Source organism: Callorhinchus milii, unplaced genomic scaffold (assembly GCF_018977255.1).
Source record: "Callorhinchus milii isolate IMCB2004 unplaced genomic scaffold, IMCB_Cmil_1.0 Scaffold7, whole genome shotgun sequence".
Classification (NCBI taxonomy): domain Eukaryota; kingdom Metazoa; phylum Chordata; class Chondrichthyes; order Chimaeriformes; family Callorhinchidae; genus Callorhinchus; species Callorhinchus milii.
Window position 1 is genome coordinate 20,150,688 of NW_024704748.1, and position 17,114 is coordinate 20,167,801.

The 17,114-nt window shown below is 41.5% G+C and overlaps 2 protein-coding genes across 5 annotated transcripts in view; one reads left to right on the top strand and one right to left on the bottom strand.

Annotated features, from left to right (window-relative positions):
* LOC103180644 (myoferlin) overlaps nt 1-6,355 on the top strand; it is a 107,849-nt gene extending 101,494 nt beyond the window's left edge. For both annotated transcript variants that reach the window (XM_042337102.1, XM_007896627.2), the window contains one exon: nt 5,669-6,355. In XM_042337102.1, the coding sequence (XP_042193036.1) occupies nt 5,669-5,710 (42 nt within the window). In that variant the 3' untranslated portion in view covers nt 5,711-6,355. The remainder of the gene's footprint in view (nt 1-5,668) is intronic.
* A 3-nt stretch (nt 6,356-6,358) lies between these two features.
* LOC103180634 (cytochrome P450 26A1) lies at nt 6,359-12,459 on the bottom strand. Of its 3 annotated transcripts, none has more exons than XM_042337104.1 (7): nt 11,975-12,459; nt 10,521-10,745; nt 9,631-9,915; nt 9,078-9,227; nt 8,655-8,789; nt 8,260-8,415; nt 6,359-7,443 (listed from the first exon to the last, which is right to left on the bottom strand). In XM_042337104.1, exons 2-7 carry the CDS (start codon nt 10,725-10,727, stop codon nt 7,099-7,101), a joined length of 1,278 nt encoding a protein of 425 aa, XP_042193038.1. In that variant the 5' UTR covers nt 10,728-10,745; nt 11,975-12,459; the 3' UTR covers nt 6,359-7,098. The 3 variants fall into 3 exon arrangements, with proteins under 3 accessions (XP_042193038.1, XP_042193039.1, XP_042193037.1); XM_042337105.1 differs by lacking the exon at nt 11,975-12,459 and adding an exon at nt 11,646-11,813; XM_042337103.1 differs by lacking the exon at nt 11,975-12,459 and adding an exon at nt 11,290-11,813.
* Between the last annotated feature and the right edge of the window lie 4,655 nt (nt 12,460-17,114).

Below are 17,114 nucleotides of genomic sequence, written 5' to 3' on the forward strand. Positions count from 1 at the left end.
TCACAGTTAGTGGAGCTAGCACAGGAATGGCAACCCGAGCCAGCTGTTCGCTGTTCCAGTCCTGGATCTCTCAATGTTGTGTTAAGGCAAGACCCCTTCTCGTGACCTTACAGCGCAATTTGTATACCATCTCCCCTTGTTAATTCTTGCGACCTTGAGTTTTATTTAAAGTGGTTAAAGTGTGAAGACTGGGATGTTTGGTGGTTTAACAATTATTAATGTAAGGCTAGATTTTTCAATGACTATGAAACAGTGATGCTGTTTTATTGTCATTCTTTCTTTAAAGAAAACTATCATTGATTATGGGATTATATTGCTCCGTGCTGCTTAATGTGAACATTTTTAAAAAAGCTCAACATCCCTTAAGTTTCCTGTTTTAAGCAGCACATAGCAATACGCAACTGCAGTACTGTCCTTGATCTGGTTTGGAATATATTGACCTTTTTAAAAGATGTGGCTGCATGTGTTTTTTCTGCTTCCACTTACAATGAGAGCTTTGTTTAAAATCTGGGTGGATGTTTGCATTTCCAACACGTATTGATGTAAATGGCTGTTTCCAACATGTATTGATGTAAATGGCTGTTTAATTCATTCAATTTGTTTTTTAGTTTACAAACTTTTTTCGACCATTGCCATTTTTTAAAAATAATTATCTGGGCTGACTCTACTCTGAATCATACTAGCTGCAGCCAAAATATGGTCTATCTAGTATTTATAAAACTAAAGACCTCAGACTTTGTAATCCCAGGAGAAATAGTTTGTCCCATGATCTCAAATAACATTCATCGGCATTCATTCTTTCTTGGATGTGAACAGTGTAAGGTGGTCACTTGTTTGAGCTGTGAGCAGCATTTCTTCCCTCCCTTGTATCAGTTTTATCAGTATAGCATTCCTATGAATCAAGTAATTTTCGTACTAATTGATGTGTTCATGTCTGATTTTGATTTACCCAGAATTAACCTTTGTGGTACATTTGTGTTTTAAGGCCGTCACAGGCAATTCATTTTTGGCATCAAATTTACCTGAAATTTTCCAGTTTCCCCCCCCGCCCCCCACCTCCCACATCCCCAATTAAACATAGCACTCAGAAGTATCCAGCCCCAGGACAAGGAATTTGCTTTCATGTCATTCGATCTAGATTTATTTAAATTTTCTACTCTCTCTGAAAGGCAATGACTATATCCATATATGGTTATGAAGTGACAGCAGTTTAATATTTTGCCCAAGTGGTCATTCTTAATGTTGGCTTTCACAATGATGTCCAATTACATAGCCCTACAGTAATCAGCTTCAATAAAAAATGATCTTGGCCCTAAGTTTTGTGCCTTTGTTGATTTACAACGTGATCATCATTATCACTCTAGCAACTGGAGGAATTTCTCAACTCTTAGGTTTGAATTCCAACCTTATTTAAACACATCTGCCTTCATTGGACAAGTTTCTCTCGTTCTTAGACTGACCACTAGGTAGAGCTCTGTACAGCACTGAAATGCTACTGCTTGGAATAGAGGGAAAAGTGCACAAGATGAGTTCCTATTCATTGAATGCAGAATGGAAACCTGGGTCCAGTGACGGGGAACATCGAGGAAGGTGCCAGAGAATACCTGAGAGCATTCCATTGAAAATGGAATTTTTTAAAAACTTATTTCAGTTCCAGGGTTTTCAATTTCTCACTTGTATTGTTGCCTTTTGCTTACAGAACTTTGGCAAACATTATTTCATACTATTTATGAAGTTAAGGTGCAATGTGTTGTTATTTAAGGATGTTTTTCTTCAAGGCTATTTGTGAGACCATGCTGATTCGAATAGCAGAAAAAGCTACTAACTTGACAGAAAGTACCTGTGAAATGCTTTGTGCTATTATAATAGATAATAATTCTTGCATTTGATACAGCACCTTTTTACATCATTAATATGTCTCAAAGCACTGCACAGGATTTATGCAAAATGTGGTGACTGTATTTGTATTCTGACATGAGGTGCTATAAAGTGTGAAAAGCATGTCAGGATAGAAATGGTTATAGTGATGGTGTGGAGTCCTGTAGCTCAGTGGTTAAGAGCACTCGCCTTGCAAGTGAGACACTTGGGTTCAATTCCAGGCAGGGCGAAACCGTGGACAAATTTCCTTACTCCACACACCTAATAATAATCCCTCCAAAAAACAAAACAATAATAAATTGGTCATTTTCAATCCACGACTGTTTGTGGGACACTGCTGTATGCAATTGGCTGCCGCGTTTCACCCACAAATATACAGTCAATTCACTTTACAATCTATTCTGTGAAGCGCTTTGAGATGTCTCGAAGACATGAAAAGCGCTATATCAAATGCAAGTATTATTATATCTGTAGTTAAAAATTGGTCATATAAATTTGCCACAAATGAGATGCTAAATTAGCAATCTCACACACTAGTGAAATCTGGTATAAAAAATGTAAAAAATGCACACAAGTGCTAACCTGAATTGGGGTTAAACCACATTAAATGAAGCTAGTGCTGCTTTTACTGATATTGAAAGAGAAGATATTCCATTCCCCTACACAATCTTCTTGAGGCACAAACATTGAACAAAAAATAGAAAATTGAATGTGAAGAGCATCAATCAAACATCAGAGTGGACTACATGCAAAAGATAAATCATCACCTCTTATGTAGAATGTGCTATAATGTTCCCCTGCTGCCTCCATGGTATTAATAGCCAGCATCCTTCCTGAATGGAGAAAAGCTGGTGGTGCCATAAAGAAATGCAATGATGCCTATTAATTAACTCAGTTAGAACCTGTTCTTGAATATAATTCTCTCCATTTGTAACATCCTTTTAATTGGGAGCAAATCTTCAGTCAATAACTCTCTCCAGGTAGAGAGTACACATTCCATTCCCACAATCTATCTCCATGTATAGGTGGGATGCCTGGAAATCTTGGTTTGGATACGCATAAGCATGGTGATGGGTTTCTGCATGTGTCAGACATCCAGCTGACCAAAATAAAATCAACAACAGTCTGAGCACAAACATTATATGATGCTCCTTAGCAGTCACATGGCACCTGCATCCAGTGGATGAAACTTATGCAACTATAGATTCACCCACAAAAATATACAGTCAATTCACTTTACAGTATATTCTGTGAAGAGCTTTGTGGTGTCTAAGAGGTGATAAGGCACTATATCAAATGCAAGTATTATTATTATAGTTGGTTGACCTTAGTACAGCTGTTGTTTAGAAATTGCTGCTTTAGGTTCCACCAACAACTACTTGCATTCATACCTGGCCCTTCACACGGAGTAGCATTGTGTCCTAGGTTTATTTCTCTCCCTCACCCCAAATTATTAGGAAACTTGATCTTGAGATGGCTTGGGTTGAGTGTTTCACTCCTGAAGCTACTTGCAGATAGACCCTAATTACATTACGTAATTAGCTATTCTTCAAGTGTGAAGCTAGACAATGAGTACTACTATGCTCTTTGATCTGGCAAGAAAAAAGGGCATCACAGCTGTTCCTGTTTTCACCTCATGTCCACCTGCAGATTTTCCAGAGCAATGGTAGATGGATAGGGGCAGTGGTAGGATCCCAGATTTTTCTTTTCTTAGACCCTCTTTACAATTTCGTTTCAAGGATAAGTGAAACATTTGGTGAACTGCCCCTTATTTTATGTTGTATGTGGAATCATGAGATTTTAATTTAAACCCAAAACTGATGTGTCAGTGCATATTCATCCACGACAAAAAATAATAAACTGGAAACAACAACAAGATTTCATTTATAGAGTGCCTTTTACGTCGGGAGGACATCCCAAGGCGCTGGACAGCTGGGTCGGGACCCGAGCAGGAGGGAAATGGTCAGGGTGAGGGAAGGGAGGGAGCGAGGAGGGGATAGAGAGTCGAGAGGGGAGCTGAAGGCACGGTCTAAGAGAACTGCCCTCTGGTTCCCCAATTGCTCTGTGAGAATGGCCATGATCTTAAAATAGTCCATTTTCATAAAGTACACACACTATTTTACTTCACTTTAGAAGTGAAATGTTCATAAAAGGCAAATAAGCACAGTGAAATGGTGAAACATTTTTGAATGCTTTCCATGTAGGTTTCTGCTGTGAGCTCCTAATCTTTGTAACTACACTGAATTATGCATAGAATGAAAAGTAACTTAATGATGCTGTATAACTTACTATTTTTTAAACAGTACTTTAAAACCTGTACCCTATTAGAAATCTTTCATTGCCTATGTGAGGTCTGGTGATTATATGATGCTACAATTTGATTATTATCAGTCATCATTTACTCACTCAGACCTTGTTTTTTTTGTGTTGATATCCACTGCATAATCTTGCATGGAGAGTTCACAAATATCAATGTGAGGTCACACTAAGGTGAAAATTGCCATTGCATGCTGAATAACCAACCCATGTTATGCTTTCATTATAAGAATTGAATTGGGAGTGTCCTTCCTATGTACATCTCAATTCCTGGGCAGCACCTTTGCTTATTTAAAATATCTGATCATTGTGGTCATGAGCAGAACTAGTCAATGATTAATCGTATGATCTGGTGGATAATAGAGAAGGGATAATGTTTATTTGCCTTTTAAAACAGGATGCATGGTCACAGACCAGGAAGTTCCCACACTTGATTTTTGTTCTGGGTTCTCCGGCAAAGTGGCAGGACCTCTGCGTTCCTGGTGTTGGGAGAGTCTGAGACGATGGCCAGAATTCCCAATTATAAATAATCCTGTAAATGTAAATATTGTGTATAAACATTTTACCTCATTGTGACCTTCCCATTGTTGAATAGCCTGCTGTCATTTGTCTTGCCCCACAAATGAAGATTTAGCTTGGCTCATTTGGCAACGCTCTTGCCTGTGGGCCAGAAGACGATGGGTTCAAGTCCCTCATTGGGGTCTCCAAACTCAAAGTCTCGGCTAATACTTGAGCACAGTGTTGGAAGAGAACTCCATTATTGGTCATTCAGATGAGACATTAAACCCAAATCTCTACCTTTTCAGATGGTAGTTAAAGAACCAATGACACTATTGAAAAAGAAGGTGTTTCTCCTGGCCAACAAGCCATCAGTTTTTTTTAAAAAATTGGTCATTTACTTCATGGCATGCTGTGTGCAAATTGGCAACATATAGTCATTGCCAACATATTGCTACACTTCACTGAAATCTTTGAATTGCTTTAGGATGTTTTGACATAAAAAGGCACTATTTAATGCAAGGATAATTATTAACGTTGAATTGGGTTGCCAATACGACTGAACTCTGTCGATGTGTTTCAAGAAAGGAGACAATATGGAGTCCTGTAGCTCAGTGGTTAGAGCACTCGCTTTGCAAGTGAGAGACCTGAGTTCAATTCCAGGCAGGGCGAAACCTTGGGCAAGTTTCCTTACTCCACACGCCTAATAATAATCCCTCCAAAAAACCAAAAACAATAATTAAATTGGTCATTTTCAATCTACGACTGTTTGTGGGACATTGCTGTGCGCAATTGGCTGCCGCGTTCGCCCACAAATATACAGTCAATTCACTTTACAGTGTGTTCTGTGAAGCGCTTTGGGACGTCCTCCCGACGTGAAAAGCGCTATATCAAATGCAAGGATTATTATTATTATTATTAATATGCTGGACGTTTTCATGGTATTGAAATTTGTATCTTCTGTTTTTTTTTATAGAACTATTTGTCCATGCGAATTGTGAGTCCTTTCAATGGATAGGACAGTTCTCCATCAGCAGCAGCTCCTACCCTGCTTTGTGTAGCTGGACCAAGAGATCTCATTTCTTATGTTTTCAGGCTTCTAACTTTAAGGATGGAAATCAGCTGGGTTTAGGATGGTGACGAGTTCTATGTTTACCAAGGTTAGTCAAGGTTCACGGGGTCATGACTGGGCTTTTTATCAGTGATTCCATGTTAATGTGTTGACCTCAATGACCAGAGCCCTGCTGATTTTTCTCTCAGCATTTGTGAAACTTGGTTAGCTCCTTTAGCAGGTGGTTTTGAAAGGCCAGGTGTTTCTTTGTATATTGAGAATAGTACAATTGTGAAGCATGGCTATTTGAGGTGATCGGTTTGCTAAATGTTGCATGATAAATATGGAAAACCGTTACATTATAGATATGGGAAAACAATCAATTGTAATAAAAATTACATAAAAATAGTGTCTTCAATAGATGTTTCTCAAACCTACCTATGGCCATATCAAATTACAGTATTGAATCAGACAAAAGATGGCAATTTATTTTTCAGCTCTAGCTGCGTATATCTGTTTGACTGTGCCTAATTTACTGTATACTGACATAACATTAGATATGTAATCAATGTGTCAACAACATTTGTTTCTCTAATAAAGACATGAATCACAGGCTACCAGTGAAAATATTTATTATATATATATATATATCATTGATAAACATTCACGATATAAGGAACTCATACATTATGAATCCTCTCAATGCATGACCTTGTGCTCAGAAGATGCTTCGCACCCAGCCTGTACTTGTTGAATTTACAAAAAAATTTACAGTCCAAGACTTATCATAAATTAACTGTCCTATTACGAGCTATTACAAGCTACAAGTATTAAATTATTTTTAAATCAAGAGATTCAAAAAACCTAAAGGTTAATTGTATAAAATAGCTGGTTATTTACAGATCATTAAAAAACTGATCTGTGCAACAATTAGGAATATGTGACAATATTAAACAATATATTCTGACAGGTTTTCTTCATCACCTTCTCCCTCTCCTTGCTTCCCATCCTTGGCATGAAACCATCATACTGAAAAAGGTGCAAGTGTAAAGCATCTAGTAAGGTGAATCCAAATCTGAAAGGATCAGGAACCTTTTATAAAACCGAAGCCGATCACAGCATCTTTATATATATAAAATACCTAACGTTGGAGCCACCTTCTTTGGACATGCGCTTTAGCATCAATTATTTAATGAAATTGAAGCCAAAACCACCTGATTGCTGAAGGAGTCTTCGCTCACCCTCCCAAAACATTACAATGCCTCATGTTGAACATTACAAGAGTTTGAAAAGGGACAATACAATACCACTTAAGGCTACATTAAGTTTAGAGAGACTGCAGGTCTGCTGGAAGATCAGACTGTGTCATAAAACTCTGTGAATTTTGTGGGCAGATTGTCCACCGGATACACAGTGGGACTAGTCTTCATTGTCGGAGGTCCATTTAAAAGCTCCCAATCGCAAGTCCTCACCAGCTCCACTGTGAAGATCTTGAGAAGGACTTTGGCAAATTCTTTGCCCACGCAGCTCCTAGAGCCTCCGCCGAACGGGATATAACCAAATCTGGAAGAATCCTTTTCCAGACAACCTTCCATGAAGCGGTCAGGGTTAAATTCATCCTTTTTGGAGAAAATTTCTGCTATGTCATGTGTGTCACAGATACTGTAGATGACATTCCAGCCTTTCGGGATTTGATATCCCTGCAAAGAAAATCAAATGTTTGGAATCATTTTCTATCTATTAGGAATATCTATTTTTCGGTTGCAGTTAAAAATAAGGTTCAGATAATTTGTCACTAAAATATTGGAATTAAACTCAGTTTTTTACTCCTCATTACTGTACCTCTAATACATCTGAAATAGACCATGTAAGTCATCCCTAATTAGGCCCCCTTAGACGACTAAGGGTGAAAGGGCAGGCATGAAATTAGCTGCAAGTTGTTAGATATTATCAACTGCTTCTGTAAGCAACCTTCTGACCCAAGTTTATTATTGCTTTCAAATGAATCTTCCCAGGCGAAAGGTTGGACCTAGTTCAATCGTCTAAATCAGATTTGCAATTATTTCCTCAGAGAAGGCCGACCTAAATTTGATAAGTTATTGTTAGATAAACCAAGTGGCTCATCCATCATGAAAGTTAATTTTCCCGGTTTTGCCGGGCCAGTGGTATTTGCTATTTGAAAGTGAAAGCTCTGGGCAGCTTGCATTAATTATCCTAACTGCTTATCTCGATCAGCGAGACTTGACAAAGACCCGCTTTAAACGATGCATGATGTCCGTACCGCTTTGAGCTATTCGAGGCGGGTTAACTTGGAAGCGCATTTTCACCTTTGAAGCCTTAAGTCACAGCGAAACCGCAATCCATGTGGAATCGATTTCATGCCGGTGTAATATTTGTGAGGTGGTGGGCGGAGTGGGGGGGGGGTGTGTGCTTAAATTTTCCATAATTCATTGATGGTCAAGTCAAAAAAAAAAAAAATGTTTTGGGGGGTGGGGGGGGGGGGAAGAAAAGCTTACATTTAACACGAAGGTCTTTAGGGCCACGCGGAATCCTCCCGGGACGGGGGGACTCAGTCGAAGCGTTTCTTTGATGACGCTTCCAGTGTACTTGAGCTGTTCCAGGACTTCAATGGTGATGTGTTTGTTCTCTTGAGCGTCGCTGGACAGTAATCCCTGCAAAGCCACCAAAAGCCACGTTAGACCCCCATCCAACCCGAGCCGAGCCAACCCGAGCCGAGCAGTGCAGCGCTGAGCTCCTGTCACTTGTTGCTCGCGGATCCTCTCCAGTTCCCAATCCCTCAGCTCCACAGGAGGAAATGCGGTTGAGAATTGGTAGGGAAGGAGGGAGGGAGGGAGGGAGGGAGGGATGGAGGAAAAAAGGCGGATGCTTTATTTTTTTAATATTTATTTACCTGCTCCTGCAATTCCTTTCGGACTTTCCGCACGACTTCGGGATGCAAACCCAGAAACATGACTAAGGAGGTGGCGGTGCTCGCTGTGGTCTCGTGTCCCCCAAACAGGAGCTCGGTTGCAGATTCCTTCAACTCCTAACGTGTGTGTGTGTGACAGAGAGAGAGAGAGAGAGAGAGAAAATAACATGAGCCCAACTGGAGCCATGGAATCGAGTCGCGATGTGCGCTCTCGCAACAGACACTTGGTTAGAAGGACCTAAATTCGCTATTGCTTATATATATATATATACACATACAAATAACTTCCCGAAAGCCAGCAAAGGGGGGGCTGAGATGCGTGCAATATGTCGGATGGGGGTGTTGGGGTTGGGGGGGGGGATGTGGGTGGGGGGGATGTGGGTGGGGGGGGGGGGGGGGGTTTACCTGCAAACGCAGAGGTTCATCGTCCTTTTGCGAGTGCTCAATCAGCAGCTGCAGAACATCTTTGAACTGGTCGCTGGTGTCCCGCTTTGCCATCTTTTTCCTGATGTTTTCTTCGATTTTTGCGTGGATTACATTCCGAGCCTTCAGCCCCTGTCAAACAGAGGAGCAAAAGCAAGTGGTCAAAATCCTGAACGAATGAAGAGGAAGCACGAAGTGAAACCCGAAGCATTCAACCCAATATATATGGGGGGGGGGGGGGGGGGGTGGGGGGGGGCGTTTTGTTTATTCGTTGCGCCTTCGTTTTGATACCATTTCTGGTCTCGATCCGTGCGATTTCGGGGACCTTTGGGCAAATCGGGCAATACTGAGCGTATTGATAATGAGAGCACCGGCGTGAAAGGAAGGAAAAAAAAACGTCTCCAGACTGAATCCCACCCCACACCCCCCCCCATCCATTCCCCTTAACCCCCAGGGTCCGACTCCCACCGGTGTTGTCTTTGCTGCCATGGAGGTGGGGGTGGGGGGGTGGGGTGGGGGGGGGGGGGTCTCTTACCCTGTACAGGCCGCTGAAGGGCACGTCGATGGGCAGAGAGAAGAGATTGCGAATCATTTCCTCGAAGGCTTCGATCAGCTGCTCTTGCGTTCCCCGGTTGGTCTGTGCTGGCTCGAAGCCCAGTAAGATCCTCATGGCGATGCCGAACATGATCCGCTTCATCTCGGGGTAAACCAGCACCCTGGGGGCTCCTTCCAGCCATCCCCGGACCCCAGCCCTGATCTCCTCGCTCATCACCGGAATGTAATTCTGCAGAGCTTCTCGAGAGAAGGCTTTCAAAATGACCTATATTTTTTTTTTTTCCGCACACCCCCCCCCACCCACCCATCACCATCACCAACCACCCCGAACACACACACACACACACACACACACAAACAAACACACACACACACACAAAAAAAAAGAAACAACACAAAAAAAAAGAGTTTAGGAAAGAAACTCCCACGTACTCGCACCTCAGTTCTGAAAAGCTGCGAAGATGCATCCACTCTGATGTGACCACCATCCAGCCATCTATGACATGGCAAGACTATCTTTATGCTTTTATATTGATATCTAATCCAGGCACGGAAGGGGGAGTGGGGGGTGGTGGTGGTTGGGGAGGGGGGGGGGGGGAAGTAACACAATTCGTGAATTTTGCAGCAAGAAGAAAAATATTTTGCTAAACCTTGCATGAAATGCAAACGCAGGCTGTTCTGTGGAGAGCATCTCCTTTTATTATGCTTATTGGGTCTAAGTTCAGACTTAAATTTAGAAAGGGGGGGGAAAAAAAGCTTACAGACTGAAAGACCCCTTGCAAACCAACATGTATGTCCAAGTGAATGGGGTCATATGTGGGAGCATGGTCCTGGTAAAACATGCTTTGTTACTGAGAACGGTGCACTTACTCTTTTCCTGTGTTTGTGCTCGGAATCGTGGAGGCTGGACAGACAGGCAGCCCCCAGGATTGTCCTCACAGAGGCTGGCCACTGCACCGAGACAAGTTTATGTTCCCCCAATAAAATCTGTTTGACGTTCTCAGCCCCCATGATTCGCACCGTGGGGCTCCCGAAAAGATGAGTCTTGTAGATGTAGCCATATTTCTGTACTTTCATCTTCAGGAATTTGTATCTCTGTCAAAATAGATACACAGTTTCAAGTTACTTGCCATTAATGATGAGAGCTATTTATTCTTCATTAACCCCCCCCACACACACACACACACACACACAAACACACTTGTCCAACGCTCCAAGAATATCCTTTTAAAAATGTTATGGAGAGATGTGTGGGAAAAGAATCAACCTTCAGCCAGTCATCTTATTACACTTACTACTACATCAATCAGTTTGCTGGGCATTCAAATGAGTCAAATTGTGCTCGTCTAACACTCTAGACTGCCTCCCCCCTCTGCTGTACTCCAGTGTTACACATACACCCCATTGCATTGCTCCAGTTTGCCAGGTGTTCTTGCCTTTCTACCTGAAACAGCTCTGCAAGTGTCTACCTGTTGGAAGCAATTGATGTTCTCTCTTCTCTCCACCCCCAACTTTTAACGTATTCGATAAAATGCAACTCGGGTTACCTGGACTGTTATTTTAGGTTTCCCTCGGAGAAAATAATAGTCTTCCAACTGTTCTTAGACTTGAAAGCTGGTGCAGCAAATGAATATCTTACCTGCAGGACCAGCTGAAGCGTTTCTCCCAGGAAGGGCAACCCCATGGACCCTGGAGGAAGGGGACTTTTACAGCTCGGGTCCCTTCCGCTTATACAGTAAACCTCCCACAGCTTCACAGCAGCGAGGAACAGTAACAACGGCAACACACATGTGCACAGGAAAGTAGCGAACAGTGTAAATAAAACCATGTTAAACAGACGTGGAAGCGCCACTTCTTTTAAAGACACACTCGGTCTCTCTGAAGCTCTTTTGCTGCACTCGGGATGAGGTGAGTGAGAGCAATGAATTGCCAAACTGTTCACTCTCCAGGTTCAAGCCTCTTTATAACTGCTCCCAGGTCTCAGCCCCCTCTTACCTTGGTCAGTTAAATTAGTTCACACAAAGTTCATCTTTAATTGTGTAGATTGTGCCATCCCTCCGACTCCACCTACTTCAATGACGCAGAGCAAAAATCTTTAACCTTTTATTCGCCAAGAGTGCAGCTATCCTTCCAAGAGGTCAAACTGCATGTTTTTTTTACCCCCCCCCCCCCCCCAACACTAACCACATTTTTGGGGGGATTCAGTTTGTTCAGAGGGTTAATTACAGTCGTGACACACGGCCGCAGAGGTTCTTCATTACGCATTTCAGCTCAAATATCACTGACTTAAAAAGACACATTTGAATAAGAAAGGAGTCGGGTACCTTTTAGAAGGGAAGAAGTTCCACTCTTTATGGGCTCAGTTAATCTCCACCAACCAGGTAACCAGTCTAGTTGTTCTATTAAGACAGGAATTCTTCTCTATGCTGTGTGCATATCACCCAAACTGGACTGTCATCCACGAGTTACCTGAAGTTTGTCATTATTTACGTTTTTGCACATCAAAGTGGTGTTGATGTTGATGTGTGTTGTCGGGTCACTGGTCCAGGACCCGGTTGCGAAGAACACGATATTAATACCTTGACGAGGTGCATATGTTGACTGAATGAATTTGTAAGATTTTGCACCGCGATAATAAAATAGCAAACACGATATTTATCGCCACGCACCGAACCCACGAAGATTGAAATGTGTCAATGCATTAAGACTGCGAGAACTCCGGTTTGAACGGTCATATTTTCAAATCATTCAACAATTATTGCGATAACTTGATTGATAACTGCTCCCCCTTTTATATCTCACACCAGGGGACTCGTGCTGCAATGTATGAAACGGTTAAGCATTTAGCTGCGACATTAGTGGAAAGATAATAAATGCGGGTTTGCTTTTTTCTTAAAAAAAAGAAGTCTGCGGGAGTCTTCTTACAAAGCCTGAGACGATTCCAAGTGAATATACCACTGGAATTTTGTACTCGAAGTCTCCACGTCCTCTTAGACTGCAGTCAGACTGACCGAACTCACTGCAAAGATAATTATGTAATCGCAATGGAACAGAACTGTGCAGAGAGAGAGAGAGAGAGAGAGAGACGTGGCACCGGGGCTGATTGACAGTTATCTAAAATAACAGCCTGGCCTGGAGTTAACCTCAATTTCAGATTAAACCGCGCCTTGGGTACTGTGAGAAATAACCACAACGTCATTCAGATGTGAATTCCTAAAATTATGATCCCGTGCTAACCAGAGGTTCAAACGTGGGTCAGCCAGGGAAACACTGGAAAAGCAAGGTTATATCAGAAAGTAAACACGCCTGTCACTGCCACCCACAGTTTATAGGTACTTTTACAGCAGTTACAACCCAGCAAAAAAAAGTATGTACGAGGATGCTCGTCTGCAAAGCGGGGAAAAGGAGATTTGGACTTGTTGCTCTCAAGCCAAGTATCCATTTCCTGGAAACAGCAGTGAAGAGTATATAACAAAGTACAAAGACTGCTGTCCCCCGCCTGAACTCTCGTGTTTATTTAATTCTAATTTGATTTCCGTAAAATGTAATTACAGGGCTATATTTACCGAGGGTTCTCCTTTCTAAATCAGCCCAGGACGGATTTAAGATAGTTGAAGGAATTTATCCTGAAACTGAGACCCCGCGTGTTTAATGGGTACAGTACTCAGTCTTTATTGCAGTTCATTCCATTTATGTGAACTGGTGATAAATCATTACTGTACCCTTTCAACTCAGTAGAAATCGAACAATTATTTCTGTATATATCTCTCTTTTTTTGTTAGTGTGATGTGTTATTCGACAGCATTAACCCTTGCTCGGGAAACACTTTTTTTTAACAATATAATACAATAGCTTCCACTTTCTACACCCGCGCAGGTCACCACATTGAATATTTATCACAGGGATTCTTGTCAAAACGTCACGAATGGCTCTCTATCCATTTGTGTGCGATGGACCAAAGGTCGTGAAGTTACAAAGAATACAAATTATGTATTAAGAGAACGCCATCAGCTGCGTATTAGAAGCTTCACGGCAGCGATTTGTTTTATAAAATTCCGCACATTTTCAATGGCAGAAAATGGGTTTTAGGTTCAGAGATTCCTGGCCCTTAACGTGATGAAGGAAGCGATTCCTCAACGGGGAAACTAGCACCTCCAGGATAAGCCTTGTGTGCTGAAAATCACATTTTATGTCAGCCGCTGTGACAGGGTATTAATGAGATATAATATTACCGCCGCTTAATTGCTTGGACTCCAGCCAGTGTTGCGATACAATGAAAGAGAAGCTGTTTTGGGACCTTGGCTGGAAGTTGTCGATGTAAAATCGCTTAACATGTGCACAGAGTTTGAAATGGCCAACACAGCAGCTGTCTCTGCTCCACTGAATTCCTCTAACAGGTGCTGCTGCTGAAGTTCAAGGCTCGAAACAGTGCTTTACCGCACAGAGCTCACTCTTTATTCAGAGTTTAAACCCATTCCACCGGAGTCTCCACGTTGCAAATGGCAGTGCGCGCCAATAACTAATTTAATATGACGACCCGCGTTTGCTGATGGAGAGGGAGGTAACCGTACTTACAGCGCTATTCATTTGCTAATTGTCGGCTGGAATTCCGTTTCGATCAGTGCGACCCCACTCCCGTCTGTTCACGTGGCAGAAAACAAAAGTCTCACCAAAAGTGCCACCGCAATTCAGCCCCGATTCGGCATTGACAGGTGAAATATTCACACTCTGCAAACTGCTTCTGAAACCCAGTAAAAAAAAAGAGTTTGTTTTATTGCAATGTTTTTAACCACACATATAATAAATGTACAGCGATAACTACACAGAAAGGCTATTAACATCGAGTGCCTTAGATTACTATATGGAGATCCATCCTGAGTCAGTCAGTCAATCAGCCGAAAATGATGTGCCGAAGGCGGTTTGACACTGGAATGATTTTACACCATGGAATTTTTTGTTCAATTTGCTGGAGCAGAATGTATTCCCTACACACTTTCATTGGATTTACTTCATATGGCTTTGTCATCGGGATTTAAATACATTTTTTTCCCCAAATGCACGTGTAAAACAATATACCAAACGGAACCACGGTGTTTGGCAAGAGCCAGGAATTCGCTGGCGGTGTTAACCGCCTTCTGTGTATCATCAAGCGGTTGAGATGACCTGTGAGAACAGTTAACGTGTCCCCCAGAATTACGCACGAAATACCTTTCATTGTTTTCCGCTCATTAACTACAACATTTTCAAACGCTGCCCTGGTCTCGATTGCCTGCAACGTTAAGATCATTGCGGAATGCGGCTAAAATCTGATAATGATGCTAAACTCGAGGTTAAACACAAAATTACGAATTGGTAGATAGCTCGTTTACAGATACTACGATTGAATATCAGCTGCATTGATCCAAGACGTAGGGCGTTACTGTTTTTTCTCCCCCCCAAACAACACAAACTGTACTGGTTCTCTATGTTCCAGCACGCAATCTGTCGATGGGTGCCAATTGAAATGCATTCTGTGTTATCTTGACTCCTACCCAGATTCGGTCTCGAGTAGATGACATGATACGAAAATAAGAAACGATGCATATAAGAAAGATCATTCGCTTAACGCCCACTCTTGCCACAGTCATACAAACCTAAACCCTACCATGGACTTCACACCACCTCCCTATCTCTTGGGGTGGGGGGGGGGGGGGGGGGGGAATTGTATAGATACTCCCTGAACCACAAAGTTAATTAAGTAAATGAATCCATGAATAATCATCCACCCCCTCCATCTTCCTATTCAGCCTGGCCTCTTTCGTTACACAGTTTGCATTCCCCTACCCCAGCAGCTCAACAGTCATTGTGTTCCTTTCAGTCCATCTTTATTCATACATACAGTACTCCAATACTATTCTCAGAGAAATCATATCATATTACAGCACAGAAATAGGTCATCAGTCGCATCAAGTCCGTCTACGTTGTTCCTTTTCTTCACAGTAACCGCCTAATGGGATCTACTTTCCTGCTTATTCCTGATAATTTTCTCAAACACCTTATATCTATATTATATTTGCCTCCCGTCATTTTAAAATTCTGAATATAATATTCGCTCTGTAGTTTTTCTATGGACAACACAATTCGAAGTTCTCCAATATGTCAATGAAATCTTTGAGAAAACAGGATGCCAAAGTATACATCAAATATTCCAAATATGCTCTCTCAGTGCAAACTGATCTCGTAGATAGTTCATTCTACAGTACAGTACTTTCCATTTAATAAATGCCCTCACAATAGAACTTAATATTTGATCAGTTTTATTATAAGGAGCTCGAAACCTTTGTCTGGAAACCTCCAGTGACCAATAATCTTTATCCCAAAGGTTTTCGATTTTTAAAACACAGACAACGGCCAATGAAGGTGACAATTTATTCCGCAGTTGTCTATGGAATGGGAGTACATTAATCTTCCTATATAAATTGCAGCTGTGAAACCGTTTTTTTTAAAAAATGATCTGGATCAGATTAAATGTCTTGGTCTATTCTACCTGTGTTGTTGGTAGACTTTTACGGGAATCCCAACAAAAGTCAAAGAAGGTCCAATGCGCACAGTAGGTTCACAGTATATCACAGTATAAGGTTCACTTGCATATCTCTCATGCTGACACTGCAATACGTCTCTTTCAAAATGATCCATTCACTCCGCGTCCCATACCTGATCTAAGCTTAGCATTCCAACGTCGTAAGTCATTTCACATTCCGTGCCATTAGAATAACACTTGAATGCGTTATTCTCATTCAGAATATACTTCAAATTATCTGCGGTTTCACTGTTAAGCACAATATTATTGCAGCAACTGAGCAAAAGGTGTTACAACATATTGGCTTTGCACGTTACTACACTATGAATCGTTGAGTGGAGAAGGTGGATTTTTCACGTTTACAAACTTGATTTTGGAAACAGGCCATAGAAAGTGTGATTCGTGCAAAACTGATTGAAATTTACAAACACCTGCGTTCTACAGATAGTCAGTTCTGTCTTTAAAAAGGTGTACAGGCAGCACTGTTTACAGAGTGGAATAGAATAATTATTTATTAATCAATGTGATGATAATTTAATGATGGCGTTGGTGTGTTGGCCCCAGCAGATGGCGTAATTATGGATAGCGGCGTGAAGTCATAACAACATTAATCTTAAGGACATCGCTCTCAATTATCGGTGCTTCAAAGCTACTGTAATTGAATTAAATCAGAATTCACTGTTATGTCAAAAGACATGTGCGGCATTTATCACGAATATCACAAAGCCGTGTAGGTCTGGAGAAAATTGGAGAATAATGCTAATCATTTCGATTCTGTTGATGACAGATTTTCCAAAGCCCATCAGTTGCAGGTGAACCTATTAGTTCAGCTTTAAAAATGCATTGTATTTGCTCTTCTCTGATTACTGGTTAGCCTAGAGGTGAGGTGGGTGACTTTTCAGTCT

What these genes read in the sequence shown, in the direction of transcription:
- LOC103180634 (XM_042337103.1), bottom strand. Translation starts at nt 11,478, where the DNA reads ATGGTTTTATTTACACTGTTCGCTACTTTCCTGTGCACATGTGTGTTG. An exon ending in AGCACAAACACAGGAAAAGA is followed by an intron (nt 9,916 to 10,520) that starts GTAAGTGCACCG and finishes AAAAAAATATAG; the next exon opens with GTCATTTTGAAAGCCTTCTC. An exon ending in TAAAGACCTTCGTGTTAAAT is followed by an intron (nt 7,444 to 8,259) that starts GTAAGCTTTTCT and finishes TTTTCTTTGCAG; the next exon opens with GGATATCAAATCCCGAAAGG.